Source organism: Pungitius pungitius, chromosome 9, assembly GCF_949316345.1.
Source record: "Pungitius pungitius chromosome 9, fPunPun2.1, whole genome shotgun sequence".
Taxonomy (NCBI): Eukaryota; Metazoa; Chordata; class Actinopteri; order Perciformes; family Gasterosteidae; genus Pungitius; species Pungitius pungitius.
The window spans coordinates 13,452,312-13,470,107 of record NC_084908.1 but is presented as its reverse complement, the minus strand read 5'-3'; the positions used below and the strand labels follow the sequence as shown (position 1 = coordinate 13,470,107).

Below are 17,796 nucleotides of genomic sequence, written 5' to 3'. Positions count from 1 at the left end.
CTTACCTGTGTCTTGGTGTTCTTCTCATTCATCTAATCTGAGAGGTCATGCCACTCTTAATGGTATCATTTCAGGCAACTTATTTTGTCACCACTCAACGTTTTTAAGAATAATCAAGGGAAATTGGAAACCAATGGGATGAAAGTATTTTTAATTTTAAGACAACTGAGTTGCAATACAAAAAGTCCTCCAAGCAAAACCACAAAGTACATGACCTGTCACTTCCAAAATGCCCACTGTGGATGAGAACTAGAGATGTCAGACAAAGCCCACAAGCACCAACCTTAAAATCTCAAATGGATGCTCAACATTAAAGAAGCTTGACTAGTAGAGCTTGACTTAGATTAGATTAGATTCAACTTTATTGTCATTACACATGTACAAGTACAGAGCTACAAAATGCAGTATCATCAGCACATTATTTCATTGTTATTTTGACTTGTATTAGTAGGAAAAGCCAGAATTTAACTAATTACATTCAAAACAGAGTTGCATTGATGTTATTAATTACAGCCATGGTTTTTATGCTTTGACAATGGAAGATGGAAATTTTAAAATCCCTTTCAAGAAAGAATAATCATTGTTTGGCTCAGTTCGACAAATTTCACTTGTTTTTTTTTATAATACATAATTTTGATAATTTGGTTTCTTATTGCATATATTACTTTTCTATAATTAAGTCTCTGCTAATACTCCTGATAACTCTCCTAAGAGCGCACTGAGCCTTACTTAAATGTGGGCTTGTACATGAGAAGATGTGTGTTGAACGGTGGTCCTTGTGTCCATAAGGTGACTCCTCTGACTTCCTCAGAGACCAGGTCCGTTTTTTGCACCAGTAAAGTGGGACAGGGAAGAGAAGGGATTCACAGAAGTCCCTCGGGGGAGGCGTGCACATGAGAGAAGAACAGAAGCAGGGTTCTTAATGAATCTCCGAGTCACCTGCATGCGATTAGAGGGAGGCGAGGGATTTCTGCAGTGTGCGTAGGACTCAAGTTGTCTGTCTTTTGGACATCGGCGCAGTAATTGGACAGGGAATGGGTTGTCCTTTCTCCCACATGTGGATGGCTCTGGTTCATGAGGTCATATTCTGTTGCATAGCAGCAAAACGCTGTTTTCTGACTGGATATTTTTGCTTTTTTTCAGAATTAATTAACATAATTGTGTTTAACTATGGATAGAAGGTGTCATTGATCTGCAAAACCCTTCTGTACAAGGAGCACATAGACCAGCATTTCTATTACATGAGTTAAAGGTCTCTCATGTTTTAATCTCCTGAGGGAACCAGAGGGCCGTAGTAACCGCACATACATACACTATCTCAGTCATACATTTTTTTAAACAATAGCAAATGTCCTGGCAGAAATGTCAAAGTAACATGCCACACCAATGTCTATCTTAACGATGTCAGCAGTTACATGAGCTGATATGGCGATGACGAAAAGCCACCCCCCTTCCTGGTTTTTATCTCTCTATATATATATAATATATATATATGGAATGGTTATCTTAATGTAGTAACATGGCCCCTTCAAAATTTTCAATATTTTTTGGACAACAGTGGAGCTCAAAATACTTCAGGATCACTTCAGTGTTTGCTAAGGAAAGGTTGAGGATCCAAAACATATATATTCTCTACTTACCGTGGGGTAACGGACAGCAGACACCTCCACAGTGGAAGAGGCTCTGCAAGCCTGTTAGCTTAAGAAAATGGCACTGCTGAAAGAGTACTCGGAAAACTTTGTTTTCGTCTGCCTTCTAATTAAGTGAAGTTTTATCATTCTCTTCCCTCCCTCGATTTTATATATGCGCAATTCAAAATTCTTGATGACTTGTGGGAAATACTTATTTCCTTATGTATAATCTTAAATCCTTATATATATAGTCTGATCCACAAGTGTGTACTATCAAAAACTGCAACTGTGAAGACAGAAAACTGTGAAGCCTGCACACATGTGACCACGTGTGTTACATCCCCTCAACTTTATCAGGTAAAATGTGTATATTCATGTTTTGAATGTATGCAGCTAAAAGGTTATTATTACATTACATTACATTACATTACATTTAGCTGACGCTTTTATCCAAAGCGACTTACAATAAGGTTATGTCATCAAGGAGTGTGTGTTCATGTATGAATATAGATTAAACAATTCATGGTTGACCCAATTATCGTGTGTGTGTGTGTGTGTGCGTGCGTGTGTGTGTGTGAGAGGGAGAGAGAGCAACCAAGTGCTATCTTAATATGTCACTTGTGGTCCTTTTCTCCCAGGAGGGCACATGGGGCGAGGAACCAGGTCTCCCTGAATGGCAGATTTGGGCCAATTAAGCTGGAAATGGAACATATGTACACAAATTCAGACACACACACAGTAGCTGTGACTCTGATCCAAAACAACACCTAGTGGATACACCGTCCTGTTCTTTCATACACAGAAACAGTTAACTGTTCACATCTCACAGCCACTTAAACACACACACACACAATTACACAGACTAAGATTACACATCTACTGCGGCTCTCTGTCCCTCCTTCACACACACACACACACACACACACACACACACACACACACACACACACACACACACGCACACACACGCACACACTTCCACTGCAGCACTCCTGCGTCTTCTTTCCCCTCCCAATCAAAACACATATATGTATGTCCCTTTGGTACATTTCCTTCATTTGTCCTCTAAATTTTCTTTTTCTCTCTACGTTGTAAAAATGAATTCATTCAATTCCTTCATGGAATTCCCTCCAGTGGAAATATGCCCGGGAATATTCATATCAAATATTCCCTGTTCTCTCCTGCTGTCAGATTGTGACTGTGAACACCGGCTCAATGTCATACACTACAAGGAAGGCTCTGGTACGTCTGTACTGAATATTCTCTTCTTTACTCAGATCCCCACAGCGAGGCGACAACACGGGCTGGTTAAGTTAAGACCCTGTGCACGAGAATATTTCTTCCATATTTTTTTTTTTCCATGAATGACTCCATGCCTGCTGCACCAGCCGACACAACTGCAACAAAAATTCTCAATCCCAATTCAGGCTTGTTCAATTATTCATACTGCTATTGCGGCGCTCCGGCACATAGAGAGAGAGTGAAAGGGAGCAAGAGCCAGAGAGGGATGGAGGAGGATGGAGGAGGATGGAGGCTGCGGCGGGAAGAAGGCAGGGAGGGAGAGGATTCGAGTGAAGGGGAGAGGAGAGGGTGGGGGGTGGGGGGGGGGGGGTTGGTGTTCCCTAAGAAAAGCAGCTTTAGAGATGGAATCTGTAGCAGCCTCTCCTCTGTCCTGTCCTGCAGCCCCCTGCCCGATCTCTTGTTACTTCCCCCCCTCTGCCTCACTTTGTTTCATTTGATCCGTCTTTCTCTTTCACCACTTCTCTGGGGTAATTCTTCTCCAGCCTTTTACCTCATATGTCGCTCCTTATCTCCTTTTTTTTGTTTTGTTGCAGATCTCCCTTCCACCTTGTTCCTCTGTTCCCCTCCTCTGGGCATGATCACATTACGAGCCCTACAATTAGACTCCTCAAAACTCAAGGGAGAGCTGCAGTGTTAATCTAGATCAGGCTGCAAAACCATCCACTTTCTAGTACTAATATAGATGACCTTAATTGTATGATCGGTCCCTATACTTCGCCCCCTCACCCCAGGAGCTTACATTATCCTATTTGCAGTTCATCTCTAACAAATTTTCTTGCTCTTGTCACTTATGCTTGTACTTTGCATCCCTGTGATGTTCTTTTCCACGCCCTTTCTTCTCGTATGGTTTTCTCAATGCAGCAGACTCTCTGTGATTACCCTCCCCTGCCTCCCTGCGTTATGGAAATCACCGGCCTCCTTCGGTGGGTTGGCCCGTTTCTGTGAGATATGGGCTGTAACTGGCTCCCCAGAGACAGGAAGGGAGAGATAAGGAAAGGAAAAGGCTGTGCGGGAGGAAAAGAGAGGGCAAGAGAATTCGGAAGGGCAGAATAAATAAAAAGCATATGCCTGCTGAGTTGGGTTAACAGTGAGAGAAATAAAAGAAGATGAAGGAAGAGGGAACGTGAGAGAAAAGGCTGGAAAAGGGGCACCAGGCAACAGGCTGATGAAGAGGACGGTGCGGAGGAACCTTTGGAGGAACCACAGGCAGTGTTACTCGCACTGTACTCCTCTGGAAACTGCAACTGTGCAGGTAAATATATAACTTATAACCCATTAGAAGCTCTCAAAAACGTGCCCACAAAAAAGGTTTAAGGTCACATTACTACTTTTTTTTAATCACAAAGCCAACATGAAAATGTCTAATAAACAGAAGATCTGAAAAGGATCTGAAGTGTTTCATGCTGCTCTCGTGTGACACTTGCATTGTTTTACTACTTAACAAGAAAGAAACTCCAGAAAATGCATTCATTTTCATGTTTATTACAGATAATTGTCTTTTTGTTTGAGGAATTGAGGAATTATTGTCAGAAGCCCTTCATTAATTACTTGGTAAAACTGCAGACTTAGTTACTAATTGGAGAATTAGACAGTCATGACTCAATATTAATGACAGCAGCCAAACAGCGCTGTTACTTGAATGTTAAAAACAGAGACTCGCATTTGGATTTATTAATGACCAACATTTAAAACTGCAGACTTGATGGCTTGTGACTGCTTCCAGCTCCCCTGGCAGCCCGAAGGTGATCTTAGTAATGGCCCAAGAATATATTAAAAGTAGTACTAACTATTGACAGCATTATTTACAAGAGATTTAAATCAACTGTATACCACTTATAAATTCTGTCTTTTGCGATAGTAAAGTTCCTTCCCTGAATATTAATTTTGTAATTTATGAATATAAGTTCATATAAATGAAATTATTTTATGTTAAACCATATCACCTCATTTTGGGCCAGGCTAAAAGAATAAACTTGAGGGTATTTTTACTGTTGTTAAATGTCAAAATGGGTGTAATTTGAGCCGAGCTATGCACATGTAAGGGTTTAGGCATGACAGCAACAAATTATTCATACATTATGACGAGTTGTATGTTGATTCCTCTAAGCATTTTAATTCATTGTTCAATTATTTCATTTTCTAATTTCTAATTAAAAGTCGTCCCCTGATAAATCCTTCTCATCCGTCTGCACGTGGTAGTTCAACCGGATCAAACCTCTACACGAGATCGACCTCTTGGTGGCGATGACTCCTCCCTTCATCTTCCTCAGTGTTCCCCCAGCTTCCTCTTCACATCCTGTTGTTGTGCGTCAGCCATACATATTTCATTGACGATTCAGCGAGGGGTTGGTAGCAGTAGGTTAGGGCTAGGCACATGAATAAATCAAAGCGGAACCGAAGTGGCAAAGCCGTGCAGTGTGCTGCAGTCATGGTGGTTTTTCTTCGTTTGCCGGAGCTCAAGCTTTAAGTGTCTGTGTTTTCAAATCTATGCACAGCTAAAATACATTTAAATGTAAACTTAATAGAATGTAAAATAACCACTCATTCATGTCAAACAAACTTAGTATTGAGAGGTTCAGGGACTGGAACTGAAAGCTGGATTAATGTGGGAGAAACCCTTCACTAACAGAGCAACAAGCACCTGAGAGTCCCCAGAACCAAACGCAGGAGCATCCACCTGTGGGTTTTAACTCAGCGGGGGTTTCAGATCAAACAAACACTTCAAAAGACATCCGCATCACAAAGAAGGGCCTAAATTAACTGTAAATAAAGAGACGTCAGAGAAGTGCTTATTCCTCATTAGCGTGTGGATTATTAAATGTGAGATGCAGCACTTGTGCATGCAACAGTGTAGGAATAAACAGAGCTTGATACAATATTATGAGATGTAAGGTTTAATCAAGCCAATAAAGAAATGCTCTGACAATTATAAAATAATATTGGTGGCAGAAAGACCAACCACAGTGAAGCTAGAATATGAACCAGCCTCCCGGTGACCTTTAACGTGCTGCAAACCACATTTAAAGTTATTTTAAACACCTTGTAATTCTGTGCCTTTGACTAATTCCTCTCTCTGCTGCACTGTTCATTAATGAATACATGGTGGGCTAATCAGGATTGTCATTAGATATGTGTTGTCTGCCTAGTGTTCAGCTCCCTGTGGGATGGACATTTTTCAGACATGCGGCTGCAACGCGTGTCTTTTATGATAAAAAGACATTCATTTTTAAATGGTTCATGGTAAAATGGACTTGCTTTTATTTATATAGTGCCTTTTGAGTCATGTTTTAGGCATGTGTATTAAAAAAACAACAAAAAGACGAATATTAGAAAGAAAATATTATTATTATGTACCAAGGTTATTTTAGAAGGACATATTTATTTTTCTTCCTGGCCTGGTTTGTGAATTGCTGATGCTACCCATGAAGCCTACTGAGACGTGTGTATGTGTGTGTGTGTGTGTGTCTGTGAGATATTCAGGTTTTATTTAGAGTGGAATAACACCTTCAATGTTCAAAGTCGCTGGCTGAGCAAGGAGTGGATCCTCTCTGTATGCATGTTGACAGGTCCTTCCTACAGTAGACAGTTTCCATCCCACAGTGCGACCTGACCAGTGCAGCAGCAGCCTCCTGTTATGGCCTCGATTGACCTTGATCCACGCCTGCCCAGGAAGCCCCATTAACCCCCCCACTGCATCCCTCCCGGAAGCTTCCGCTGATCAGTAAATGCCACGAGTTCCACTCCCCGCTGTCTGCGGGGGCTCTCACCGTAGGAGAACGAAGAGGAGGAGAGCAGAGGAAGAAGACTCATTTCTTTCTTTCATTTTTTTAAAGTCTTCAATGAAACAGCTCCAGCGACAGAATTAAGTAGGCTGTCAATATTCCTAAGGCTCCACCATTTCACTGATCTTTGAAGGAACTCTCCTCAGTTTCATGAGTAGATCACGTCACTCCAGAACTCTCATTACACGGTGCTGCTTAGTGTTTACGAGAGAATTTGCTGCGGTTCTGAACTGACGCATCATTGCTGTCTAGTCTCATCCAACGGGGACAGCTTATGAATTAATAAGATGTCATCAGAGATGTCGTGAGTTTATTTACTCAATCTCTCCAAAAGACAAAAAAGCCCCTCTAAGGAATAAGTTATATAAAGTAGCACCATGATTCTTGTCCGTCTCTGGGGGCTGTGCTCAGGGGGCCCGTCTTTAATAGGGCCTGCTCCTGCTGTTCTGTTAGCAGATATACACCCTCGATAAAAGAAACCGAACGGAACGATTGGATCCTCCTTTTTGATGTGCAGCAGCTGCTTATAGCGTATAGTTGTGTGTGGCTTGAAAGCGCACTTGGCTCTGCACGCCTTTCCTCCTCATAGTGGCTTGTTTAGCCTTCATGAGTCCACAACAGGCTGTTGATGCCCTTTGTGTCTGGACGCTCTATCAGGCCACAAGGTTAGCTTGTGACAAGTTATTTCCTTCGCTTAAACGTCCAAAGTCAAAGTTAAATTCGAACGGAAAAGTATGTACATATTGTTTATATTGTGGAACTATTGCCAAGTAGTTGAGTAGTCTCACAGTCAGTGTTGTGCCTGTTCATTGAACGATAGTTCATGAACTCGTTCATATTTTGGGCGAACGTGAACTGAACGTACTGTATTAATGCCCGATGAACGTTACTGTGAACTCGTTCATTCTGGTGTCTGTGAACGGCACGTTCTTTCAAGTTAACATCGTTCAATGGGGTGCCAGATTTCTGGAAAAAACACCCAATCTGGCAACACCAGCCTCCAGCGTCGCACCGCGAATGCGTCATCAAAAAAAAAAGAAATGCATGGAGGCGACAGCTATGTGTAGCAAAGAGGTGGCGTATAATAATTTAAAAGAGTTTTATGAAGTTACTGACAAGGTCGGTGAGGATGGGAGGAATCTGACCTTTCTTTGCAAGCATTAGCACCTTAATAACTGTCGTGTTTTTATTCCTTATTTAAAAAAGACCATTCAAGCAGCATGTGTTTGAGAATGTACTGTAGGGGTGAACGCTGCAGCTGCTGCTAGTGTGGAGTGAATGGACAGCAACATTAAAGCAACAATCCCCTCAACGCTAATTTAAACCCTGGTTGGATAAGGATTCAAAATTGGATATGAAGATTAAATCTGATGCATAGCTTCAGTGTTAAAACTGATAAAATAATTGCTGTCTGTGGTTCTGGGCTGTGGCAATAATTTAGAAAAATAATAGCTCGCAGCAACATATGAAAAAAAGAACTGAACTAGTTGGAACTGTGAACTTAGTTCAAATATTTTGAAGTTTGAACTATGAACTGAACTAGTTCATTTTAAAATTTGTGAACTGAACTTTGAACTAGTTCATGTAGAAAGTGAACTTTCCCAACACTGCTCACAGTGATCCCAAAACCCCAAATTAGTTTGGAAAGTTTATCAAAATACTTTTTTACTTTACACTTCAGAACCTTTCTGATAAGCTCTAAATATGGTTGGAAAGTTATAATACAATGACAGCCACTTTGGCAAACACCCCCACTCATATTTCAGCTGTTCCGGCATTTTCTATAAATATAATTGGCTGATATACCCAAGTGTTTTGGGACCCATCTGCCAATGTGGCAAAGTGACAGAATTAATTGTTTTCTGCATGTGTTTTTTATGCTGCTACCGGATTGTGTTGATGCCCTGTATTATTGCCGTGTCATTCTCTGTTCTTAACCCTCGCTGCGGTCTACTGTGCATCACAAGAGATTTAAAGTGATGCAGACTCTCTGTCTCTCTGCTAAAGGAAACCCCCGTCAAGGTCAAGTGAAGATCAACATTTAACAGAACGAGGACCTGTAATTTTTCAGTCTCGGCTTAATGAATGTATTCATGAGCTAAACACATTAGGGGGGGGGGCAACTTCTTTCAATGACACAGTGTGATCTTAAAGGCTGAACTTGCTTCTGAATATCACAGGTGCAAACACAGAAAAAGGATGGACATTTCTTTAAAAATGAGTAAACGCTGCCGCTTCTACCTGAGCGGAGACAGAAGTCACTCTCCTTCTGTTGGTTATCCGAGTGTGTGCCAAATCCTCATTTATAGTGGCTCTCCGTCCACACGAGTCCCTGTGCATGTGTCCCACTGCCTTCCTTATCGTCCCCACTGCCCTCATTCTGCAGGTCACGTTCTCCCGACTCACTGTGACGGGACAGAGTGGTCCGGGAAGCACAGTGCCCCTCCTTTGGCGCTCCTTCAGGTGAGCACTGCCGTCTCCCCATGTTGAGAGTCATGTCGTTGCAATCGTGGCTTAGAATAAGAATGATGGACGTGCAGTATGTTGCCCTGTTAAGCTGAGGTAAATATGCAAGTTGATGTGTCAGATGTATTTGAGGTAGGAAAAAGTTGAATGCCTGTTGAGAGCAGCTCGACTTAAATTAAAATTTGCATAAAGTGAACAGTAAAAATCTATCTATTAATAGTCAGTTGAAAAATAAAAATCAGTTGAAGTGTTGCTGAGTTGTCAGTGACTGAAAGCAGTTGAATCAGCGTTTTAATGAAATAGACAACACTTTGGGGTTTCTAAAGAGAAATCTTAGCAGATGAAGTGTTGATTCAATTTAAGTTTCTGTGAAAGTGCAGGAGGTGGGAACTGTTGTAATTTGAGTTTCATTTTGAAGCTCTGCATGCAAATGAATCTCACGTTTGCATGTGACTACTCATGCAGAAAGCGAACTAAAGTAAGCCAAGATTAAGAAAAACTGAATTATTTGAACTGAAAACCTGCGAAGACCTATTTCCTCTTTCCCCTATATTTCAGGCAATGGTAGATTCATTTATTCAAATGAAATGTGGTGTTTATGAGCAGAAGTTATACGGCACAAAATGACTTAACATTTTTAAGTTTTCTTGATAAAGAAAATACAACTTAGAAAACAAAGTTTAGGCTGCACAATATTAGATGCTTTGATGCTGCAGCAACAGGTCACTATAGCTAAATGTAAGCTGAGCTTAAATTGCTTTAGTTTTAGTTTAATTCACTTGAAGTGAGCCATTGCCAAGCGGATATGACGAAGCACTTGTTTTTCTTTTGAAAAATGTCACTTCTTTTTTAGTGCACAGCATCTCATAACAGCATCAACAAAGCAGAGAGTGGGTTATCTTCTACAGTCAGCTTTAAAAGAGTCAGAGCACACAGAGACCCGCACAGTTTCATCCCTTTTCTCAAGCGCCCTCTTAGTGACCTTCATTGCCTTTGGATATTTTGTTAGCTTCCCTTCATTAGAGTTGGATCATGGTGAATCCCTTTCCTTTCCTTTCCCAGTGCCCTGCTCAGTTTCAAATATATTGATTCACATAACCAAAGTCAGGAATGCACTGTGACATTAAGTATCACAATTTTATTACAAAAATTAAATTCTTCATCTCTCAGTTTTGCCATGCTTGGAGCATATAACAATACAGTAAAAAACCCAGACCCAGAGAAGATAGTAAAGCAGATTTCAAAAATGCTTTCACGGCACTCTTGTCATTCATGCTGTCACTATACACATACTGTAACATTCCTAGTACAGAGCAGAACGAACACCTGCCAAAACACGTCATGTCAGATAACAAACTGTAATTAAATTACATTTACCAGAGAAACAAGAAATTAAACCCATCTCAGAAAAGAAAACAGAAACCAGTGACCATTGAATTTGCAACTTAAAACATACTGAATGTGCTGAATATCTGTACCAGCCCAAGGCACCCAGGCTTTGTAGCAAGTTAACAACATTCTTACAGAAACACTTGAAGCGAACAACTATTGCAAATTGACTTGTACCAAAGCCTGAGTTCGCAATGTCCTTCAACATATCCTCCTCTCCTGGCAATCTCTCAGTCAGTCACAGTGCAAGTTCCGGAGTGGCGGAGCAGAATGAAGGATGAAGGAGGAGATGGAGGGAGGGGGGGGGGGGGGGGGTGGAGTTGTTCTGCGCCAGACATCACTTCACGGCGCCAAACACTGACAAGAATTGCATGGACAGCGTAATCTGCCACTTCCCAGACGGAAGCGGGTGCGAGCGGTTATGTAATTTCCTCACTTGGATTGTGAATTGTCCAAACATACGGCGCAGATTGCCGGCTGCCAGTCCAGGTCGAAATGAGCCAAAACGCAAAGCTTCCGTGTGCTTTCAACTGCCCGTCCAACAAAAAAAAAAACTTTTAAACATATACCGAAACAGATATCGAATACTTTTGCTCTGAGGTTTCCAAGATGAATTCTGTTTTTTGTTTTTTCCTCAAGATGAAAAGTTTTGTTTTCACATAAATACCTAAGAACGATAGAAATCCCAGATTTAAGCTTACCAACAACTCAAATAGTCTCTAACATGAAGACATGAACGACAAAAGCTCAGAAATACACAGTGGACTTTCTCTGACGGGGAAATAAAGGTTCAGTTGAGCGAACGGCAAGGCTCGAAGGTCCATTTGGTCGCCCCGCCAAATATTTCTATGTTGCTCTCCGTCCAGGAGAAGACTTTGCCAGACTGTGGTTTGCTGTTACAGGTCGCCAAGTTGTAGATCTCTGTGACGGAAAGTTTCCTGTTCCAGATGTTCAGGTTTGCCAGTTCACCAACGAAAGCTTGTGTCGCATCAAAGCCTCCTCCCAACGTATCCTGTCAAACAATGCAGAAAAAAGTCTTAGATTTTTACGCATTCGAGCAGAAGACTAAGTGGGAATTCTACTCCAACAAATGAGACAACTGGTTTTTAGAATAGTTCAAAAAGGTGTGCAAGTGTTTTGGCGATGGCTGAATTCTGATCTGGGAAAAGTTTAATTTACTTTTGCAAACGTGTTATTCTTGTATTTATCAGTACTCTCAAATGAATAAAGGAGTTAACTTATATTTTCTATCCTGGATTGATCATTTTTTTACGGACTTGAAAGCTTCAAAATGAAATGAGCAATCGTCCGGATTATTTCCAACATTGTGAAAGGACTAAAGTGCAGAGGCTGCATTTGCTGATTTGAAAATAAAACCCCACCTGCTCTTGTCCGAGGACCAGCACTCCTTCTGGTTTGATGGGATGGTACGGTGCCAGATTTTCTCCGTTGCCCCGCATCACTCCATCCTGAAAGGCCTCCCACATCCCGTCACGGGTGGTCCACGTGATGCACAGGTGATGCCATTTCCCATCGTTGATGACGAACGGTAGCTTTGCAACCTGCACCAAAGACGTTGCAGAAGAGGAAATCACATCTTTCACTCTCTTTCACACTTCCTCACCTCCCCATCCTGCAGAGTCACTTCTTCAGCCACATATTGTTCTTCTCTATAATAAGGCCCCTGTCGCACGCCTCGGCGACTATTTTTATGCCGTTTCCTTCCGCGTGGACAAGTTGTCGGTTACACTGAATCATCGCAAAGTATTGAAACTTTTCCTACAATTGCACCCACTGTAAGCATGTAAATGCTAAAAAATGTGTGAAATCCATTTCTATCCGTGATAATGACTTTTGCGTTACCTTGTCATTAATGAGAATCTCCATAGGGTTGTTCCCCGACTCTATCAGCACCAGCTCGTTGGCCTGACCGGGGACAGCGTAGGAGAAGGGTGTCCCCACCCCAGGAGAGGCGTTGGACTTGATCCACAGACCCACGCTGAAGGAGTACATCTCAGGAAGGCTCTTCTTGGCTTTGGCGTACATGTAGTTGGTTCTCAGGGGAAAGGTGAGCTGAAAGGCATCTGTCGGCCTGCTGTCTTTACCTGTAGAAGACGGTTAGAGTATGAGACATGTATATTTCACATGAACTCATGATGAAGATTTTAGAAGGGCAATATTTTCTGACTTAATTTTTCGAGTCAGACATGGGATGGAATGGTCAGATAAAAAAATACAGCTCGCCTTTGCAGAGTTAAATAATTAAAGATGAAACGCTACGTTTGCTATGATTTTCTGCAGCTTGTGAAGGTGAACTCTTTCCCTCGGCGCCCTCGCGCACACACCGTGTCCATTCTAATTTGCATGCGTTGAAAAGCGCCAATGCGAGGGGCAACCTCGCAAATGGGTGATAGCCAGAGAGACTTTTCTCTCTGGCTATCACCCATTTGTGGCTCCCATGCAACGTTAGGTGTCCTGCTTTTGGCAGCCAACTCGGCGAAGCAAAGTGCTAACAGGTCTTGAGATATGCAAAGCAATGCAGCTCTCCTCTCCTCCCTCACACACTATCTGGGCGCAACGCGGTGATTGCGGCATCATAAAACCTTCCCTGAAGCGAGTTCTGTAATTCTAAAGATTTCGTTTTTCCTTTTATTTTATTTTTTAAACACGGGCGCCACGGCTTAAATAAAACTGCATTTACAAATAGTGTCGTTTAGACTTTAGATAGAGCCACGGTCAGTGCAGTTCAAACGCACCTTTCTCGAGGTCTGTGATCCGATGGTGCAGGGTGGTGAGCGTGGACTCCACTCTGTTCCGCTGATCGGTGTCATTCCGGGTGCTGGGTTTGGTCTCCTCTATCGTGTTGACCCGGGACAAAACCTGCTTCTCCATGTCGTCTATCTTGTTTTGTAGCAGATCTTTCAGGCTGTTCGCTTGCACGGTGTTATTACCTCGACTGTACTGCTGCATTGGACAGAGGGAGACATGCGCGGGGTTAAGAGGGCACACGGAATACACTTTCTACGGTTTTAATAAAAACTCACTCAAACGTGCTTCTCTTTTGCCTATGTAACACCTTCGGTCAAGGTCCGACTGCACCGCCTGTTTAAGTGACTGGTCTGCGCCAAATTATCCAAAAGAAAGCTTCCGGCTTTACTTTGCATGATGATGGCAATTAAAATACGCACTAAAACACACGTGGCTCCCCGCACAAAAACCAGAACAACATTGCAGCAGTGCGTTGGAGGAGTAACCGCCATTGAGAGGAACAACCTGGGAGGCTGTGGTTTAATTAACTTTTGACCTCTCCTCGGCTTGCCTACCTCGAGATTCTCCAGTCTCTGTTTCAGCGTCTGTAAAGTCTGTCCCAGCTGGGTCAGAGTGTCCGCGGTGCCCCGGGATACATCCCCCATCGTGTTCTTCGACCCCGGCCGTCTCCCACCGGGTCCCGCCGCCGGGAGGCTCTGGCTCTCGCAGCGGCTCAACTTGGACGTTAGTTCCCTGATGGTCTCCTTTTGGTTCATGATGGTCTCTTTTTGCTGCAGCACGGTCTCGCGAAGCTGCATGACCGTAGTCTTCAGGTCCTCCGCCGGCCCGCTGTTCTGCATCGTGGCCGCGCACAAGTCCATATCCTTGGGCACCGACGTGCAAATAAACTGCGTCTGTCCAAAGTCTTGCGCGGAGCTCCCCACAACAAGCAGAAAAGAAAGTAGAAAAAGTTTCCACGAGTATCCGTCCATGGTTCCGGTCGTGTGCGGCGGCTTCAGAGAGGAGGCGGGTGAGCGGTGGCTGTGAGGTTTCAGCACCACGGAGCTGTCCACTGAAGCTGTGCGCTCTGGTCGCCGTGTGCAGTTTATATAGCGGACAAAGCGCGGAGCAGATTCACTGCATCGCAACGGGGAGGCAGCGGGTTCTGCTGTATCCACAGAGTCCAGCCCCTTATTTAAGGTCGTCCTCACTGTTTGAGAAGCGCCCACGCAGTCAGTCTCTCCAATGATGAAAGGATAGTGTGGAATATATCTTTCGTCAGTAAACGTGTTGGACGGATGGTCGTTAGATTGTACTCATTATGTTATGTCCCAGTGTGGTCTGAAGATGGGTTGTTATCAGTGAAGCTTATTCTAATGTTGGGAAAACTGTCATCCAGACAAACCTGCGTTGTAGAGTGCTAGCACACAACGCTTTAAGTTAAAAGGATGCATGAGAGTTTATTTTCTGGGAAATTACAGCAAAATCACTTTTTTTATGACATTAAATGAAAGGACCTTAGAGAATTTAGAAACTGATCTTTTAAATTGTTCCCAAATATGGAAACTAGCTATAACTGTTAAATGGGATGGAATTAAGTTTTTGTTGAATGCAATATTTCATCTACTCGGTTTACCATCAGAAACTTTAGTCATATCGGGTATAATAATTGACCCTCGTCTAAGCCCACACTGTGGCGTCCTAGAAGAAATATGCTACCATTTATGGAACCCTAGTAAAACATAAGTGCGAACAACACCCTGCTGATATAGGCTTTATGTAAGTTTTTTTTCCACAAATAGACTTTATGTCACAAATTTGGTTATGTGCTTGTGGCAAAGATTACTTGGCTTACTTGGTGAAATGATTTGTCCACCTTTAATTTAATCTGCTCCCCATTCTACAGAGAAAGCTGTCCCATGGTTGAGGTCCCCAATATCATCTCTCTCCATCCATCTCTCTCTCTCTAGTCTCTCCCCACAAGTCTTTAAAAAATCTATAAATATGTCTTTGAAAGAACAAAAATGTTGTCATCCACACTTCTAAATGCAGCAGTGAGATGCGTTTATTGTCAAAGAAGAACCAGAGCACACAGCCTGTTGAGGTGCTCTGACCTGGTGGAGATTATGTCAAACCATTGGGAGACAGAGGTGCTAAAAGGAAAGATACGGATTTCCAAATAACTAAACAGACAGTTATGTAACTTCCCCTGCGGCTCTCGCATTAATAAATGAACAGAATACACAACCGGGGAAATGGGGCAGCACCGGCACTCATCATGTCGGTTCAACAAATGGCAGCGCCGTAGGAAGGACACACAGATGCGTCGAAAAAATGGACCTAAACTCAACATGAACTTCAGTAAGACTTTTTTTTACTTTACATTGCAGAGTACGGAAAGGGAAGAGAAAAACACTGAAATCAGTGCACCTCTGAAATAGCAAATGTCATGGCGCACTCAGATCCAAAGTTCTCCCGTATCTAAGAATAATGATGAGAAACTAAATGCACAACACAAGATGTCTCCCCCCCAGTGAAATACAGAAAGATGGCTGTATTTTGCAGTAAGTAGTGCTGCAGAGATGATGTATATTTGTAGGCCAACGCGGAAGTTTGCATTGCTTCGATTCTCTCAACGAAAGGAAAAGATACTTATCTGACTTTCATATACTTACATAATCTTCTCAAATCACCACTGCTTTTATGACATTTCTATGATGATGGGTGATAAACAAACACTACTAACTATTCACTGGCCTATCTTACATCGTAGAACAAACCATTAAGACCTCAAAACTTATTTAAGGCATCTAATTAAAAGAAGTATAGTTTAGGATGTGTACATTTGGGACTTTGTTTGCAGCATTATAGATGAATCCTCGGGGGGGGGGGGGGGGGGCTTAAATTAGCAAATGACCCCCCCACACACACACACACACACACACTTGGCATAAGTGTTGCATAGAAATGTTATTAAATACCACTCTGTACACAAGTGTGCAGTCCAAATATTTTTGAAATCCTCTCTTTTAGAAGTGTTCAGCTTTTTATTTTAGTTGTGCATGATGTCACTGAAGCCGGTGGCTGGAATGGGAGGAAAATTTAACCAGCAGACCACTTTAATTTGTTTTTCATTATTGATCCAGCGTGTTGTAATCAGCAAGGTGCCAAGCTGAATGCGAGAAACAGCGGACGTTACAAATGATTAACGGCAGAGTGTAATTGCTGAGGCCCGACTCAGGCTTCTAACAAATTGTTCTAATGTCAGCACAAGACCATTAAAAACTGCACATGGTCCGAACAGATTAACAAGCTGTGCTTCATTCATTATCTTCAGCAGACAAACAACAATCGAATGGCTGTTTAGCTAATGGAGCCGCTTTCAATGCATTTGTTGTGCAAAATATAATGTTAATGACGCTACATTTTTATACTGTGGTATTAAAATTATTGAACTGGACATTTGCTAATCTACGGGTTGGGGGAAAGCGTTCATATGTGAGTTTGTGTGAATGAAACAGGAGCAGTGTGTAATATAGGCTAATTGTTGATAATCACAGCTGATGAAATTATTCATTACTAGTTAACAAATTAACATGTAGCACTTGTAACACATTGTAACAACTTAATGGGTCGCTTCAAACAATAATAATATTGGTAATAATAATAGCGAATTCTGTGAAACCATTAAACTTTGCAGATTGCATATTGTTACAACCACGCCTCCAAATACAGTGATGCCACTGTAAGGGATGAGTCAGTATGCCTCTTAGAAGAGTGCTGCACAACTTTACATTCAGCCATGATCCCCCTCATTCTCATCAGGTGCCAGTCAGTCAGATTGTCATATCCGACTCTGCCGGACCTTTGGGAACGGTGGCATAGTTGCAGACCTATTGTTGACTTTGTTCTGAACAAACCTTTCTGATAGCAAAATGCTTGTGGGACTTGATAGTTCGTCGGTCATTCTTTGGAATGTTTGGTTTTAACATTTGGCGAAAAATTCCCACCCAGTATCAAGCTGACCAGTAACCCTCTCACTCTGCGAGTCAGGAGTGGAAGGTCAGATCTACTGAACGCTTGCATCAGCCAGCAGGCAGAGCTGGACTCCAGGGGCTGGTGTGGAAAAGGGCTGAAATCCATAATGATCAGTCTCTCAGGCGCACTGAATAATGCAAAGTTTTATAATAGAACCCCACTCTCTAATGGCAGAGATACATAAGCACAATTTCACACACTGGCGGCAAACGGGTTGCATATTTATTCAGCAGCTGAGCGGGAAATGATGCAGTGGCGTGGTTTGCCTTAAGACATACCGCCACAATTTGTATTTTTTATTAATCTCTAGCACATATAAGACAAATAATATCCTATGTTTCTATAATCCTAATACGTTTTATCACAGTACTTTTGACTCACAATCACAATTGTATTGTCTTTTACAGCTCTGGAGAACTGCAAGTTCATTAAGTTAAACC

General features: G+C 42.3%; 1 protein-coding gene across 1 annotated transcript; it reads right to left on the bottom strand.

The window, feature by feature from the left end:
* Window positions 1-10,299: 10,299 nt before the first annotated feature.
* On the bottom strand, window positions 10,300-15,239 carry LOC119217618 (neuronal pentraxin-1-like). The gene is made up of 6 exons (XM_037471400.2): window positions 15,223-15,239; window positions 13,894-14,590; window positions 13,327-13,534; window positions 12,434-12,675; window positions 11,953-12,132; window positions 10,300-11,582 (listed from the first exon to the last, which is right to left on the bottom strand). The coding sequence occupies exons 1-6, from the start codon at window positions 15,237-15,239 to the stop codon at window positions 11,361-11,363; spliced, it is 1,566 nt and encodes a 521-aa protein (XP_037327297.2). The 3' UTR covers window positions 10,300-11,360.
* Between the last annotated feature and the right edge of the window lie 2,557 nt (window positions 15,240-17,796).